The 18,196-nt window shown below is 47.4% G+C and overlaps 1 protein-coding gene across 1 annotated transcript in view; it reads right to left on the bottom strand.

Moving 5' to 3' along the window:
• Nucleotides 1-18,196, bottom strand: part of SLCO2A1 (solute carrier organic anion transporter family member 2A1) — an 82,420-nt gene that overhangs the window by 36,558 nt on the left and 27,666 nt on the right. The window contains exons 2-3 of the mRNA XM_027061811.2: nt 8,852-8,989; nt 3,557-3,719 (exon numbers count right to left, since the gene is read on the bottom strand). Of these exons, the coding sequence (XP_026917612.1) occupies nt 3,557-3,719; nt 8,852-8,989 (301 nt within the window). The remainder of the gene's footprint in view (nt 1-3,556; nt 3,720-8,851; nt 8,990-18,196) is intronic.

The following is an 18,196-nucleotide window of genomic DNA, read 5'->3' as shown; positions in this document are numbered from 1 at the left end:
TATGATCCAGCAATTGCACTACTAGGTATTTACTCAAAGATACAAAAATAAAGATTCAAAGGGGTACATGCACCCAATGTTTATAGCAGCATTATCAACAATAGCCAAAGTATGGAGAAAGCTGAAATGTCCATCAAGTGATGAATGAATAGAGAAGATGTGGTGTGTGTGTGTGTGTGTGTGTGTGTGTGTGTGTGTGTGTGTATTCCATTTGCAATGAATTGGATGGAACTAGAATGTATTATGCTAAGCAAAATAAGTCAATCAGAGAAAGATCAATATCATATGATTTCACTCATATGTGGAATTTAAGAGACAAAGCAGATGAACATATGGGAAGGAGAGGAAAAAGAAAGAAAGGGAAACAGACCACAAGAGACTCTTAATGATAGAGAACAAACTGAGGGTTGATGGAAGGAGGTGGGTGGGAGATGGGCTAGATGGGTGATGGGCATTAAGGAGGGCACTTGTGATGAGCACTGGGGGTTGTATGTAGGTGATGAATCACTTAATTCTACTTCTGAAACCAATATTGCACTGTATATTAACTAATTAAAATTTAAATAATAAATGAATAAAATGTTAACCAATACAAAAAAACTATAAAACTACAACAATCACGACAGTGTGACAGTGGGAGAGAACAGACACAAAAACTAATGGAAAAGAATAGAAAGTCTAGAAAAAGACCCACACAAATAGGACCAATTGATTTTTTTTAATGTAGCCTTCATGCCCAGCCCAGAGCCCAAGCGGGGCTTGAACTCACAACCCAAGATCAAGATTTGAGCTGAGATCAAGAGTAGGGTGCTTAACCAACTGAGCCACCCAGGCCCTCCCATTGATTTTGGATAATGGTGCAAAAAATATTTAGTGGAGAAAAGACAGTCTTTTTTGACAAATGATACTAAAACAATTTAATATCCATATGCAAAAAGAAGGAAAGGAATCTTATAAAAAACTAACTCAAGTGGATCATAGATCTAAATATAAAGCTATACAATTTAAGGAAACACGGAAACACACACACACACACACACACACACACACACACACACGAGAAAATCTTCCTGATCTGGGATTAGGCAAAGAGTTCTTAAATGTGCACCAAAAGCAAGATCCATTAAAGAGAAAGAATGATAAATTGTATTTCATCAAAATGAAAAACTTTTGCTTTGCAAATGACACTGTTAAAAGAATATAAAGGAAACGCTGAGGACTGGGAGAAAATATTTGCAAATCTGATGTCCAGTAAAGAATCTGTATTCAGAATGTATAAAGAACTCTCAAATTCAACCATAAGAAAACAAATAATTCAATTACAAAATGGGCAGAAGGCTTGAACAGACACCTCTCCCAAAAGAATACATGCCTGACAAATAAGCACATGAAAAGATGTTCAACATCATAAACTTATATTTACCAAAAAAAACTATATGTAAATATTTACAGCAGCTCTATTTGTATTGGTGCAAACTGGAAACAATTCAAATGTCTTTCAACAGGTAAATGGATAAACTGTGGTAGAGCCATACAATGGAATACTATTAAGCCATAAAAAAGGAATGAACTGCTGATACGTGCAACAAGTGAATTTCAAATGTCTATGGTGCAGAAACAAATCTAGTTTCAAGATGTTATATGCTATATATTTCCATTTCTGTGATATTCTCAAAAGCCACAAATTACAGTGATGGAACTGGGCTAATGGTTGCAGTGGTTGGGGAGAGCATGACCATAAAGGAATAGCACAATGGGGGTGTTGGAGTGATGGGACTGCTCTGTATTTTGACTGTGGTGGTTACACAATCTATAAATGTATTCACATTTATAGAACTGCGTGTCACCCCTAACACAAAGACAATTTTACTCGCTAATAATTTTTTTAATGTTTCAACATAAGGATAACTAATAATGTATACCTTCCAAACGAGTAGAAGAAAAAAAAATAAGACTAAAGAAATAGGACATAACAGTAGAAGGAAGAAAAGTATACAAATAAACAACGGGCTTAAGCACACCAACTACAGGAGAGTGGCCACCTCTGGGGAAGAAGTGAGGAGTCAAGAGGGTGTTAATGTCTTCTTTTTTGAAAAGGGGTATCTGGCAACCCAAGTGTCCATCAACAGGTGAGTGGATACATAAAATGTGTTGCATCCATACAAGGGCATACTATTCAGCCACAAACAAATGAAGTTCTTGATACAAGTTCAACGTGGATAAATTTTGAAAACATGATGCAAATTGAAATAAGCCACGTACAAAAGGACACATATTGTATGATTCCACTGATATGAAATATCTAGATTGGGCCAATTCATAGAGACAGAAAGCAGATTAGAGGTAACCAGGGGCTGCAGGGAGAGAAGCATTCGGAGTTACTGCTTAATCAGTACAGAGTGTCTGCTTAGGGTTGACGAAAAAGTTTTGGAAATAGTGGTGATAGTTGCACAATACCGTGAATGTAATGAATGCCACTGAATTGTACACTTCTATCAGTTACGATGGCGTATTTTATGTTTTATACATACTTTATCACAATTTTAAAATAACATGCCAGAACTGCTGGATTGTACACTTTAATTTTTTTTATGTTTATTTTTGAGAGAGAGAGAGATAGAGTGTGAGCAGGGGAGGGACAGAGAGAGAGGGAGACACAGAATCTGAAGCAGGCTCCAGTCTCTGAGCTGTCAGCACAGAGCCCGATGCGGGGCTCGAACCCACGAACTGTGAGATCATGACCTGAGCCGAGGTCGGATGCTTAACTGACTGAGCCACCCAGGGTCCCCAAAAATAAAATAACTTTTTAAGAAAAGGGAACTCTTACTGGGCAATCGGGTGTTATTTAATTCCTCGTTCATTACTTGTGTAAAATTCTCCTACATCTCTCCTTATACTACAGGGCACATCGCTAAGAACCAGGGACTCCCTGTCTCAGAAAGGCCACTTGTCCAAGAATCGGGAGACCCAGGTCTGTCTCTCCCTAACTCACTGGTACCCTTGGGAAAGTTACTGGACAGCTTTGAGTGCCAACTTCTCATCTTAGACCTCTTCTCTCCCCTTCACAGGTGTCAAGGGGACTCCAATGAGATCACAGTGTAAGCGTGTTGTGACCTCAAGAGTGATGGATGAATGTAAAATGTTGGGAAGTATTAAACACATGATCAAACATGCAGAAAATCCACAGATCTCATCATGGTCAATGCTTTGACCTTCCACAAGCCCATCACAGGTACTGCTCACAAGCGTCCCCACTTGTGTGCGCTGGGTCATTCCTGGCACAAAGCACAGGGAATTACAGAGAATCACAGGGGGAGGTGAGCCACCAGCTTCACGCTCTGACCTCAGCAAGCCAGGGCTGCTCCAAAGTTCTTCATGATTCCATATGTTCTCACTTTCAGATGTGCTTTGGGGAGAAACAAAACAATGAAATCCAAGGATGCTTTCTGGTGGGAGGGGACAGCATGGCCCAGAATGGTATCCACTGCCCCAGTGGCATCCCAACCAACTTTGGTGAGATGCCCACTCCTTCCTTATCCTCTTGGAGGCCACTTACCAACACTGGTCAAGGTGTACTGGTAGGGCTCTGAGAGGAAGTGTGGGAGAGTGAGGACAAAGGCACCCGAAGCTAGGAGGAGACCCCCAATGCCAATCAGCCGTGGACGGTGCACCCGGCTGCCAAAGTAGCTGACGAAGATGATGAGGATGGCGTTGCTGATCTGCAGAGAGAGCAGAAGGGTTGAGTGAGACCTGAGACTCTGTCCCTACCCACCCACAGGGAAGACCTGACTGTACCTGGTCCAGGAAAAGCAGAGAGGTGAGAGGCCTTGCCCAGAGACCCTCACAGAGGGCCCAGCATGTGCTCTTTCAGAAAAGAAACCCTTTTCTATTGGCAGAAACCCTTACCAGCCCCAGCCTTCTGGACCAGACCAAGGGAATTATCTAGAGACCATGTAAAGCTCACAGCCTAAATTTCAACCATCTTAGAACCAAATCTTTTGGGGGCAAAGTCCAAGGGAGCCTCCAGTTCTGGCAGGCTCCTATCAAAGCACATGTTCTCTAAATGCCCTAAAGACTCTGGCTCGGTAGTCAGAAAATCACCAAGCAACGTGTGCTATGTCACTTCATCCTGGAACAACTCTCTTTTTGTGACAAAAGTGGGGCTCAGAATATCAGATAACTTGCCCATGTTATGGGGTTAGGAGGTGGCTTGAGCAGGGACTACTGAATTTAAAGCACCCAGTCTTAGGTAGACTGGTCTCCTGTCTCTTGGAGCAGTGGGTTCCTGTCCCAGCACGTCTGCTACTGACCTGCCCCTGGCCCTCCTTGGGCCTACTTCCACTCCTGCTAGTGAGGGAGGAGGACCAAACCACCCCCTGAGTTCCTTCCAGGCTGCAAACATCAGTAACTCCACATTCTTGGTGCTCCCTGGAAGGTGTGGTCTCTGAGCCCCACCCTGAGCCAGGGAAGGGAACTGAAGGCTCAGCCTGGGGAGCAGGGTCTCAAATGATAAAAGGGGTGCTAGCAGATCTTCTGACTACAACTCTATCCAAAGAGATGCCCCCTGCCCCAGAATGTAAGCTCACCTGGACTGGAGGAGCCATAAATGCCAGCACTCACAGCCCTGCCCTATCCACACCACAGTCTTCTGGCTGGAAAAGCATGCACCCCTGTCTCAGGAAATAGGGGTCAGAGTCTTGCTACATGGCTCTTGCCAAACCACCAACTGGCCAATTCTCAGTTTTCTTCTTACGTGACCTCTCAGCACCATGTGATTCCAATGACCATTTCTTTCTCCCTGAAACACTTCTTTCACTGAGTTTCCAGGACACCCACCTTCTAGTTTTCTTCTCCTGGGGGCTCCCTCTCCACTTCCTTAGCTGGTTCCTCCTTGCTCCCCTGAACTCTCGACTCTGCTCTTGTCTTGGTGACCTTACCCGGTCCCACGGCTTTACATGTTCTGTGTGTGCTTCTAATTCTCATAGGCTTAGCACACCCAAACCTCATGTCTCATCTTCCCCCATTCCCCCTCCACAGTCCTCCTCATCTCAGTCAATGGCACCTGCATCCCGCCAATGCCCCAAGCAAGACACCTGAGCATCATCCCTGACTGCTCTTTCACACCCATGTGCAACCATCAGCACGTCCCCCTGGCTGGACCTTCAATAGCCACCTGAAAGCTGAGTGCTTCTCTCCACCTCCCTCACTACTTCCTGGTCTAAGCCACTGCCACATCCTGCCTGAACTATTGCAGCAGCCTCCTAACTGGGCCCCAGGGGGGCCACTCTTGCCTTCCTGCAGCCTATTTTCCACCCGGCAGACAGAGTGATCCCGTTGACGTGTCAGACCATGCTTCCTCTGCTCAAACTCATAACAGTAAAAGGCAAAGTCTGTCCCAGAGCCTCCAGAGCCCTATGGGGCCTGCCTCCCTCTGTGTTAAGGCTCTGATGTGCTCTCCTCCATCCCGCTTCCTCCCTCACCCCAGCTGCTCTGCCTCTAGCTGTTCTAACACATGCCCTCGTCGGGCCTTTGTACTTGTTGCCCCTTCTCTTATGTGTCCACAGGGCTCCCTTGTCATCTAACCTACTTTAGACCTCTGCTCAGATGGAAATGTCTCATTAAGGTCTTCTCTGAAAAATAAGGGAGTGGCGCTGGGTGAAAGGGGTGAAGGTGCTCAAAAGGTACAAACTTCTAGTTATAAAATAAGTGTAATGCCCACCATGGCGACTCTAGTTAATAACACCGTATTGTTTATTTGAAAGTGGCTAAGACCGTGGATCTTAAGTGTTCTCATCAGAAGAAAAACAAGTTGTAACTGTGTGAGGTGCTGGATGTTAACTAGACTTATTGCGGAGATCATTTTGCAATATACGCAAAGGTCAAATTGTTAGGCTGTATGCCTGAAACTAATATTATGTTAAATGTCAATTATATCTCAATAAAAAATGAATTAAATATAACTTATATTTATGATAATTAAGTATAACTTATAATTTAAGTTATTTTAAATATATTTTATAATTTAAATTGTATTTAAATATTTTTATAAGTTATATTTAAATACATCTATTTTAAATTTATTTTAGAGAGAGCGTGTGTACGTGCATGCACACAAGTAGGGAAGGGACAGATGGAGAGAGACAGAATCCTAAGCAGGCTTCATGCTCAGTGCAGAGCCTGATGCAGGGCTTAGTCCCACAACCCTGAGATCATGACGTGAGCCAAAATCAAGAGTCAGACGCTCAACCAACTAAGCCACCCAAGTGCCGCTAAATACATTTTATAATTTAAATTCTATTTAAATATTTTCATAATTTAAATAGAATTTATACAAAAAGTTATTTAAAATAAAACCACCACTTCCCTCCATGACTTTATCTTTCTTCATAGCACTTACTGTAATCTGATTTACCAAATTTTATTTATTTCTGTAAACAAATGTCATATTTATCATTAGAATGATATATGAGCAGAGGTTTTTATCTGTCTGTTCATTTCTGCCTCTCCATACCTAGAGCAGTGTTTGACACATAGTTAGTGCTCATTAAATATTTGTTGAATAAATGAATGATAGGCTTTTTCAAGAAGACACAATTGCTCAGAAGATTCCTGCTTTGTGGCCAAGAGTAAGATGGTTTATAATATATACAGAAAGGGGGTGTGAAGGTGTGCGGGGAGGCAGCCTAGCCTGATCTACGGGGTTGCTCTGGCCCCTGGCTAGACATGGTTCTAGAAGATTCTGAAACCCATACCCAGAAGCAAAGCTTTCATTTATGCTTCTTAGACTTTTATCTCCCCATCCTTTTATTTCTCTATCATTTTTTCAAGAAATGATTGTAACTGTCAGACTAGAAAGGCTAAGCTACCTGAGGCTGACTTTAAAAGGTCTGGGTGAGGAGGGGTAGCAAAGCACCCCACAATGGGGAGGAAGGCCTGGGGTGCCTGAGCCCTGTCCATCTGGATTTGGCCCCTCCAGCACTGCCAGGGCCTGGGCTCATTTCTTGGAGAGAAGTGGGGCCTCCACAGCACTTATGGCTGATGCTGGCTTAAGACCTTAGTCCCCAAACTTCTCTTCAGCAGTGGAGTCCCTTTGAAAAAGCCATTTTTCCATAGTAAAATATAACATCATTTCATACACATGAATGAGGCGGTTCTAGCTGAGGTGAGGAGGGCCCTGCCATCCACACCTCAGCCCCTCGGCAGCCCCTGAACAGCTCGTTGACATCCCGTTAGACCCCTGAAAGTTGTTACTGAGCCCTTTTGTGACACCTCCCTGCCCATCAGTGTCCCCAAACACGGGTGTCCCCAGGGCAAACTGGTGGCAGGCATTAAGGGTGGGGCCCCGAGGGCTCCCTCTGACTTTGCCCAGGCATGGCCTGTAGCAGTGAGCAGAAGAAGCAGCTGCCTCACAGGGCAAGATGCCCATGTCTTCTCCCGTCAGCCAAGCTCCTCGTCCTGTCGCTGGCCTTTTGCACCCAGCCCTCCCCTCCCCTTCACTCACCCGCCAGCCTGGAAGGCTCTGGGACCAGGCAGCAGCCCGAAGCCTCATGCACCTGGAGGCTGGCCACACACTCCACAGTCAAGATGGCCTCACCTTCCCCTCCGCCAGGCCCGTTCTCCTCTAGCACCTCTCAGGCTTCTGGCGGCAGCCTCCCTGTAGTCTGTGGGACTTCAACCCTGCACTCCAGCAGCTGCCAAATCCTGCCTTTTCTTCATTCGCGCTGTCTCTGGGGTCCTCTTCTCCCCCAGCCTCTCCAGCCTGGCTTGGTGGCACCAGCTCCCAGCCAGCTGACTTCTGGATGCACTGTCCCCCACCTCTAGTGTCTCCCAGTCACCTCTTCCAGGGGGTTCCCATTCATGAGACTGTTCATCCTGCCTGGCTCTGTTCAAGTAGCCATGCCAGTTCCTTACCACCTACCACAAAAGCTGGAAGCCTCGAGCTTGACCATAAAGGCCTCCCCTGATTTGGCTGCCCTCTGCTCTCCTGCTCTGCTGCTAAGAGGCCTACTTTACTACTCAGTCTGTTTCCAAATGCCTGCATCAGAAACAACAAGAGTGTAGAAAGCTCTTTGGCTGAGTTTCCTCTCCTACCTTCCTACACTCACCCATCTACCTCCCATACACACAACGACATACACAAATACACAGACAGATACACACTGGCACAGATCTTCATAGACACAGATACACAAATAACACACACACATAGTCTCACATAGAGGCACAGATCACAGATACATATATGTAGTGACACACGCAGACACACACAAATACTGAGATACAGATGTACACACAGGAATACACAGTCACACACACACACAGGATTGTTAGGTCTAAGACATAAACCTGCTCGGGGCGCCTGGGTGGCTCAGTCGGTTAAGCATCCGACTTCGGTTCAGGTCATGATCTCACAGCCTGTGAGTTTGAGCCCCGCATCGGGCTCTGTGCTGACAGCTCGGAGCCTGGAGCCTGCTTTGGATTCTGTGTGTCTCTCTCTCTCTGTCCCTCCCCCGCTCATGTTCTGTCTCTCTCTCTCACTCTCTCAAGAATAAATCAACATTAAAAAAAAATTTTAATAAAAAAAAAAAGAAATAGACCTGCTCGCAGGGCTGCTGTGACTAGGCCCCAAGTTTAGGTGCTGCCAGATGCTCTTAGCTCCGTGCCTGGTTCAGCGAAGCCTCGGAAAAGGTAGCTGCCTCCATGCCTGTGGCATCTAGCAGTCTCTAGGTCCCATGTGTGCATCCCCAGCTCCCCTGCCCCTCTCAGAGCCCTCAAGCAGACCCTGTGATCAGGGTCTGAGGGACTGGACCCCACACGAGTGGGGTCCGAGGGACTGGAACCTCCTGCTTACCTCATTCAAGCTGGAAATGAGCCCTGAGGAGGAACTGGAGAGCCCAAAGCGCTTCTCGATGGTGGTGAGGCTGCTCTTGAAATAGGCGCTGTACAGGAGCTGACAGAGCTGCAGGAGGCCATGGCAGAGCACGAACACCTAGGGGAAGAGACAGTGAGCCCGGGCTAGGACCTTGGCCTTCCACCACGGGACCTCTGCGGCATGGAGCCCCAGCAGTCCAGCCTGCCTCCTCACCTGTTACTTGGGAACACTTACTTTATGGCTAGGTCCAGAGGGTGAAATGATATGGTTGCATCAGTGCTTTACCCCACGGACTCACTCAGGGCTGCTCGCCATTGCCATCATTCCCGCCATTCCTAGCCCTGTCAGCATGAAGTTCCCCGCAAAACCACAGGGCTGGAGAAGCACCCTCACCCCCGAGGGGAGGGAAAGGCGTGACTCATCAGCCCCACATCTAGAGCACTCAGCACCTTGAATTGTCCCCTAACTACACCACAGTGACCGCCCCCCACACCCTCCCCTGGCACTGCTCTGCCCTTCCTCCTGAGTCCTGTGAAGACTAGAAGCCAATCTCCAGCTGTCCAGGTCACTCTCAGGGACACAGAAAGCCTGAGGGCACTTTGCTTCACTCCTCTTGACCTGTTCTCCATTCCCCACTCCACCATCAATACCCATTCTCCAAGGCTGGTCTCTAATGCACCATGGTGGGTTCCCAAAACCCCTGGTTTGAATGAATGTCCCCCAGCTTGCTATCACCTCTTATCAGGGGTATCTGTGATTGTGCTTGCTCCTCCGTGGATGAATGATAAGGGTCACAGGAAGGCCCTGGGCCACAGTCTCTTCATCCTTTCCTGCCCTATATGTCTGCCCTAAGAGTATGAGTAAATATGAATGTGAGTTTGGGGTTGATGGGACAGATAACACAGCTGGGAGGGTGACAACGGTTTGTAGCACCTGGAGTTGGCTCCAGGCTGAGCTTTTGGGTTCTCAGCCAGTGGGCTGGGCCAGAGCAGGCTCAGAGCCAGGAGTCCCACATCCCTAAGCTCCCCTGCAAGGTGCCCCTTGCTGGAGATTGCACTTTTCCTCCAGGGAAGGGTGCGGTGCCCTTGTGTTTCATAGTCTGCCAAAACTCTTCCCTTAATTAAGGGCTGGCATCTTAGAAGAGCAACTGGGTCTCCTCCTTCATTTCCGTTTCCTTGCACAGCCGAGGCCACCCCCTGTGCGGGGGCCCTTCTCCAGGCAGTGGGATCAGAGCTGACATTCCCTCTCCTACCTGCCAGGGCAGAGCCCTTGTGAGGGCAGCCTGGGGCCTCCGACAGGGCCCGGCACTGGCTGTCTGCCCACACATGCATCCATGCTCACAGTCTCCAAATCCGAGGAGGCCAAGACACCCACAAAACCACACACCTCTCCAAAGTGCCGCCTGCTAGAGCCCGCGGCCACCTAGCTCCTCACCAGGGACAGAAGGAAGCCTGTACACCTGGAGGTGGAGGGAGCACTCCATACCTGCCTCCCTAGGGAGGCCTTGCTTAGCTTCATTTCATATATTGCGATTCTTAAGATTTTGTGATAAAGATGTTTTTGAAAACGATCTAGTCCCACTGTCTTTTATAAGTGGGGAAACTGAAGTCCCGACATGGGGCTCCCAAGTGCCTTGCAGAGCATTCCGCATGCAGTCAGCACTCTGGGCTCGGGTGCCAGGCAGTGAGATACCAGAAATGCACCAGTTCTGGCCCTGCCTCTTGGGGTCTTGATTTCCCTGTGAGGTAACTGGGCTAAATTGGTGGTTCTTAACTCAGTTCTCATCCATGATCGCTTAGTGGGGGCTGGTGGTGTCTCTGAAATATAAGGTCAGGCCCAAACTGAGGCCTGCTGAGTCAAAACTGGTGGAGGTGAAGCCCGAAGTGTGTTATTTAGACAAATTCACCCAGCAGAATCCGCTGGGCAATGCGTGTTATAACGCCGTGGCTCTGACCATTTGTGTGCAGAGGGTAATGTATGAAGATGAGGAAAAGAAAACAAATTGAACACAGACAGTCCCGAATGTACAGGGGTTTCTGCTGAGGATCGGCCAGATGGAAAAGCACCTTAAGATAGTGAGGGTGGCAGTAAAAGAGAGTGAGGGACTTTTCCAGGATGGACACGGCAGTGGAGCAGGCTCGAACCCCGCTTCCTGGCCCAGGACAGATCCAAGAAAGAGCCAAGTGATCTCAGATGCCTCACCAGACCTCTTCTGACGCTCTGTCTGTGGTCCCCATCTCTGGAACACAACACCCTTTCTGCACATATTCATTGGGAAATCCATTTGTGGCACCCACATCTCAGTCCCTCATTTAGAACTTTCCCCAGGGCTTGACACTCAAGTCCCTCCTATTGTCTGCTGACTGTGTCCACCTGGACATTCTCAGACCCACGTCCCAAACATGACTCATTGTCCCCACAAACCTCTCCTGTTTTCCCTTCTTTCCCCAGCACCTTCACTTAGCTCCCCAAGCTAGAAACTGGGAATCCTCCTAGATGCCTGTGCTTCTCACACTCTGACATCTGGTGCCCTTGCTGAGCCCTGTGATTTCTCCTTGGCACCTCTTGTATTTGACCTGTGCTTTGTCTGCACAGCATGCCTTGCCTCAGGCCCTCCCCTTAAAATCCCCCATCCCACCACCCCAGAGACAGCTTTCTCAAACTCAGATGTGAGCAGGCTATACCCAAATGAACACCACTCACTGGCTCCCCACTTCCTACAAGATAAAAACCAATGCCTTGGTTTTTAAGATGCAGTGCCATGGTATTTAAGATGCTACAGATCCCAGACTTTGCCTGCCTCTGCCTACTCTGCTGTGCCTGATTGTATTTTATGAAGATGTCTATAACAATATCTGCCATCCCATGTGACAATGACATTCCTTCACCAAGAGGTGGGGTCTTGTGTTCCCTCCCCTTCAATCTGGGCCAATCTTAGTTACTTGCTTCTAATGAAGAGAGTGAAGCAGAAGATGATGCTATGTGATCTCTGAGGCTAAGTCCTGACACTGACAGAGAATCCTTCTGACTCTCTCCTGGGACCCTAAGAAGCCAGACATCCCATTGTAAGGAAGCCCAGTCTTCCCTGCTCATGGAGAGGTCACGCGTCGTTGTCTCAGCCAACCCCAGCTCAAGTTCCAGCATCAACTGCCAGACATGTCACTGAAAGAGCCCCTGGAGGGTTCCAGCCCCAGCCTTGATGCCAAGTGGAGCAGAAATGAGCGATCCCACCAAGCCTTGTACAGATGGCAGATTTGTGAGCAAATGAATGCTGTCATTCTTTGAAGCACTAAGTTTTGCATTGTTTTGTAATGCAGCACTAGATTGCTACAACCCCCATGGCCATACACTTTGCCCTTCAAACTCCATCAAGGTCATACTACTCCAGTTCTCCACAGCACACATTCATTGTCTGTGTCTCTGCTCTCAATCTGCGCTGAATTATCTTCCCCTTCTTGATCTGGATAACTAACTCTTCTTGGCTCTTCTTGCCCAGCATGTGGCTCAGTTATGTGTCTAGTTCAAGGTTGCTTCTAAAAATCCCAGCATACTATTGCTGCAGAGGACTCTTGGAGGCTTGGCACATGGTTGGCATTAAGGGCAGCAGCATCTAACAGAGGAGTGAGGGCCGTCATAACAGCCTGGGAGAGAGTATGAGATCAGGACGAAAGGTCGGGCAGCAGAGATCCAGGGAGGCACCCACAAAGGTTGAATTCACAGGCTGCCAGTGATTTGAGTTGGAAGAAAAGGGGCCGAGCTTCCAGCCTCAGGGCCAGGAAGGGGGCAAGGCTGTGTGTGCAAGGCAAGATGGGGCCCCAGGCAGGGAAGTGTATATGGAGTGAGAGGACAGTGAGTTCAGTTTTGGAATATCCAAGTTTCTGAGCATAAAGCTCAGAAAAGACCAGTCTCCCTCTAACCAAATTAGTAATGAATTAATAGGAATGACTAACCTCTACCAAATTCCCCAGCAGTCTCATGAGAGGAAGGTGAGGACAGTGGGAGAAAAAAAAATCTGTCTCCAATCTTTCCTGAAAGATCTGCCTTTGCTCTCTCCAGGAAACACAGAAATTCCCCGTTTTCCCCCCCAGATACTAGGTGGGAGCCTCTGCCTAGAGCCAGCTGGCACCTTTCCACATCCTACACCCCCTCACAGAGCCAACCTCATCACCAGCTTTCAGCCAACTTTCACCATACTTCTCCAACCGAACTCTCTCTCTCCCTGCCATCTTCAATCCCTTCACTATATTGTTTTTTCTTTCTCATGGCGCTTCTTGCTTCCTAAATTATATCATTGCCACTTATTGGCATCTTGCCCCACCAGACAGAGACTGCACAGAGGAAAGATGATGAATGGTTTTTAAGGTGCCACTTCCCCATTGCCTGGAACAATGCCCGGTCCATATCAGAGCTCAATTGTTGTTGAGTGAATAGATGTGTCTTTATCTTTATTTTTTTAATGTTTGTTTATTTATTTTGAGAGAGAGAGAAAGAGAGAGAAATGCGTGAGCAAGGGAGGGGCAGAGAGAGAGAGAGAGAGAGAGAGAGGGAGATAGAGAATCCCAAGCAGGTTCCTCACTGTCAACTCCGCCTGATGCGGGGAATCACACTTGATTCCATGAACAGTGAGATCATGACCTGAGCTGAGATCAAGTCAGATGCTTAACCAACTGAGCCACCCAAGAGCCCTTGAATGTTTCTTTAAATACTCTAACTCATGGGGTGCCTGGGTGGCTCAGTTGGTTAAGCGTCTGACTCTTGATTTTGGCTCAGGTCATGATCTCATTGTTTGTGAGTTTGAGCCTCACATCAGGCTCCTCACTGATAGTGAGGAGCCTCCTTGGGGTTCTCTCTCTCTCTCTCTCTCTCTCTCTCTCTCTCTCTCTCTTTCTCTCCCTCCCTCCCTCCCCCCCCCTCAAAAATAAGTAAACAGAAAAAATAAATAAATACTCTAACTCATGAGTCCTTGCTCAAGAAATTCGTCCATCAGAGCCACTGAGGAAGCTGCAGGTTCATTCCAGTGATCTGTCCTCAGTCATTTATGAATGCCCCCTCAGTGCTACCTTTGATCAGTCTATAAGCCACATAGGTCTCAAGGCACAAAATCACATTTATCCACTCTGCTGCCCCACTCATTTTCTTGGCTCAATGCTAAGTCACTGTTGGATTTTTCTAAACCCAAACTAAAAAGTTCAACATTCGCATTTATGTCTGAAGGGGCTTTCTGGGGTAGTAGAAATATTTTATATTTTGATTGTGGCAGTATTTACACAGGTGTATACATTTGGCAAAACTCATCAATCATTTAAAATCTATGCACTTTTGTATATAAACTAGAGTTCAATAAAGTTGATTTAAGGAAAAACTGATTTTAAAAGGACTTGCAACCATGAAGGTATTCAAGATAATGTACTGAGGCTTTGAAGGGAGTTCCACAGTTTGGTTTTGTTTTTTAATATGAGCATTGGTAGTGTCATTGGAATACATTTATTTACTCAAAGAGCCCACTTTGAAAGGGTCAGAACCCACATAAATGGCTATGTTTGTGTGGTGTGCCAATATAAGCAGCTAGGTTTCTGTGTGTGTGTAAAACTGTACATGTCTTTTGGCACATCTTGTAGAAGGAAGCTCAAGGAGAAGGCTAACACAGGGGAATATTTCTGCAAGGCATGGTAGAAGGGAAGCTCTTAGACCCAAATGCTCATGCCCACAACCCCATTCCTTCTCTCAACCCTAACAAACATGATGAGGAGGCTTGGAGAGGAGGTAAGCAGGGAAACTGGGGTGGTCATGAAGATCTTTCTTCTAAAGAAGAGAAATCTTTTTGCTACATGTGCCAAAGAGCTCCGAAAGGCTGACAAGATGGCTGAGATGCCAAGTGAGGGTTCAGAGTGAGGCCCTGGGCCCCAGCGAAGCTTCAAGATGTAAGTAATACCACCATAGAGGGTAAGCCATAAGGACAAGGAGGGAAACCTTCGCAGCTCAAGATAAATGAGAAAGGGTCAAAGTGCAGCTAATACATGGTGTCCTTTACATGTCCATCACCCTCTTTTCCAAACTAAGCATTATGACTATGATCTGAGGCATCCACTCACGATTATAGGGACACTGGGCAGAGGTTCTGAAATGTGATGCCCATGAGGTTGCTACCTGTTTATCATGGATTCTGCTGTCCACCAATTCTGATTTTGTACACACACATCCTAGGGAAGGCAAAACGCTAAAAAATTCACTTGATACATGATGTCCACTAGGATGTGACATCTCTGAGATAATTTAATCTACCAAGAGAGGCTAGGAGTAGGAAGAAAACCATTCAGGAGCAGGAGGTGGGGCTGGACTGAGACCTAGGCTGTGACCTCCCAGTTTGAACAACTACTTCCCTCCATACATGGAAGCTGCCACGAATCTAAATGGAACTATTCTTCGGAAGGAGGGAAGGGAGGAAAGGAGGGAAGGAAGGAGTGAGGGAGGAGGGGGGAGGGAGGGAAGGAGAGAGAAGAAAGAGAAAAGAAGAGCACAGTGAGACCTTATTCTCACCCTCCCAGCAATTCAGGGAGAGTTCAGGGGTGTGCTGAGGGCCACTCAGCAGTTCTCTGAGTGAGGGCGGAGACCCCAAGGCACTGCTTGCTTTCATTCCTCCAACTCTGGAGTCAAAATCTGGCTCCAGAGACCATTCTGCCGCTCCTGTCCCCCGGCTGGAGCTGACCACATGCCAGACAGGCTCACACGTCTCTCAGGAAGCATCAGAGCTGCAGAGCCACGCTGAAGACCCTCCTGGGTTTGAGCAACAGCTGGCATTCGGAACCCCCTTTCCACAGTCAACTGGAATCTCTCGTATGTAATCAGAAATCCATTTACACTTCTTTTCTCTTTTTCATTCTCTCCCTTCGTTTTGTATCAACCTAAGATGTGCATATGTTTTTAAAAATCAGGTAACACGGAAGGGCTTAGACTGCCAAGGCCCTGCCCTGCCCTCAGCTCAAGCCCAGCACCAGTGCAATAGGAGGTCAGGGACAACTACCTTTGGTCTGAGCTGTTCGGTGGATTACATCCACACGTATCAAAATAACACGCTTGTTCTGCAGTCTCCTGATTTATCACTTTGGACTGCATGCCATTAGAGGAGAGGATTTAGCTCATGTATTCCTACATCTCCCACCCCTCTCCCAGTTCCTTCCAACTTGCAATAGTTCTACTATATTGGATCTACCAAGTGACCCAACACTGGATCACTTTGCTCTGCGGCAAGCAGGCGGGGAGCCAGAAGGCGCAAAGCTTCCCTTCTCAGTGTGCACGTGTGCCAGCTGATGGTTCCTCAGCTGAAGGTTGCCTGTGTTTCCCAAGGGTAAACGGATGCTCTATATGAACCCCTTGGGGTTCGGCCCCACTTCCCATCTCTGTCTCTGCCAGCCCTCCACATTCTAAATTGGTCGCTCTCTAGGGCTGTGCCCAGTGCAAGGGTTCCACACGCTGCAGGCCCCATGCGTGCACCTGACAGCGGGCCTTCCTCAGCCCATCGACGTTCTCAGCTGCCTCCATCTTACTGAGATTATTGCAACTGTTCACCTACTCATAATCTCTCCTTTCTCTTTTCTGTTACTGGCTTTCACCATTCTTTTATTCATCACTCTCATTATACTGAGGGTGATGGAGATGAGGGGAGACAAATATGTGCCTGGTCTGCCATCTTGAATCATAAACGCAACGTCTTTCCTGATGCTAGGTCTAGCAAACAAATTGATAATTCTGTGCCCACTTTTACAACGGAGAAAAAAAAGCAGTATACACCTGTCTGTGGACTAAGTAGACAAACCAAAACATGTATCCAGGTCTTTCTCTACAACTCTCCCCCACGACCTCCCTACTACATTCATGCATTCTGATACCTCATTTCTTTGATCAGAATCTTCCACAAAGTGCTATTTCCAGTGGTGTCTCCAAAAGAAGGCACATGGTGGGAAGGTGGTGCTGGCTCTAGGTGTCTGCCTATCTCCACGTGTATTTGCGTCTTTCAGTGTCTCTACGCTCATAGCCCAATCTCAGTCCTGGCTGGCAGTTCACCACATGGGTAAGACCTTGGAGGTGAGGCCCTGGGCTCAAGATGCCCTAGTGCAACGGGGACGAAGAAGAGAACTCAGAAAGGGTGATGCTCGCCGTTTCCCAGACCAAGGCATCTGAAAGGGGAGGAGGCTCTCTGTGTTAGCTCCTCTGAGGCCCACTTGAAAGGCCCCTCAGACAGAGTTGGATGGGAAACAGGGATCCCTTTCCCCTGTCCTGACACAAGAAAAAGAAGGAAGCAAAGCAAGGACTCAGAGGTGAAAGGCCTCCTTCATCAGTCGGCTGGCTTACCCCTCCTGTACCTTCTGCAGGGTGTGGCTTTGGATCCCAACCATGGCCCAGTGGCCCCAAAGGGGAACGTCTCTTTCAAGAAGTGATTCAGGAAATCAAATATTTTCCCATGCAGGAAGAATGCCTGAACAAGATAAAGTTCAGAGATTCAAAATAGCCAGCCTAGGGTCAAAGTTGGTGGTATTCATAGGGGCAATAATAAAAGGTATCTTTAGTATTATTATAAACTAGAAAAAGCCTTTGATATGACAGGGCCCTGGGAGACCTTTGGAAGTATAAAAATCAGGATAATCTAAGAAGAAAAACATGATTTCCACCACAGCCTCCTTGTTCCTTAAGAAGGAAGTAGCCAGACTGGAGAGTTGTAACTGGGACCCCGCCTGGGAGGGGAAGTGGTCAAGCCAGGCCCCTGTCTGTTCTCTCCAGCGCCCCCTTGCCAGCCTCTACTGTCCACAGAATGGCCTTACTGTATGGCAGGGTTCTCCTAATATGACAGACAAAGGCCACTTTCTGAGGTCTGTGAGAGCTGCTTCAGGGAGGAGGGAGGCTCAGTGGAGGCCAGGAGGCCACTGGAAACCACAGCAGGCACAGAGGGACATCATGCACAGGTGGACGCTCTCCCGCTTTCACACGGCCTGGGGGGTCCTGTTTGGAGCCAGGTCTCCGACGCTCTGAATTAGAAAAAAGGTCTTTTGGCCATTGTTGAGTCTAGTCTACTCAGCTTAGATAAAAATCTCACCTGAAAACTCTCGCCTATAAAATGAAACTAGAATGGACCTTGAAGGTCCCAATCTGCATAATTCTGTAGTTTTTGTTGTCATTTTGTGTGTTTTGTTTTTAATGTTATTATGAGCCAGAACAGGCCCTTGATAAGCCCAGGCCCTGGGGGCCTTGCAACTACAAAGATCAGAACCATCTGTAAAGAGATATGGGGATTGCCATTCAGTCCTTGTCGGAGGGGACACCGGGCACAGG

Source organism: Acinonyx jubatus, chromosome C2 (assembly GCF_027475565.1).
Source record: "Acinonyx jubatus isolate Ajub_Pintada_27869175 chromosome C2, VMU_Ajub_asm_v1.0, whole genome shotgun sequence".
Classification (NCBI taxonomy): domain Eukaryota; kingdom Metazoa; phylum Chordata; class Mammalia; order Carnivora; family Felidae; genus Acinonyx; species Acinonyx jubatus.
This window is presented reverse-complemented; position numbering and strand designations above follow the sequence as displayed.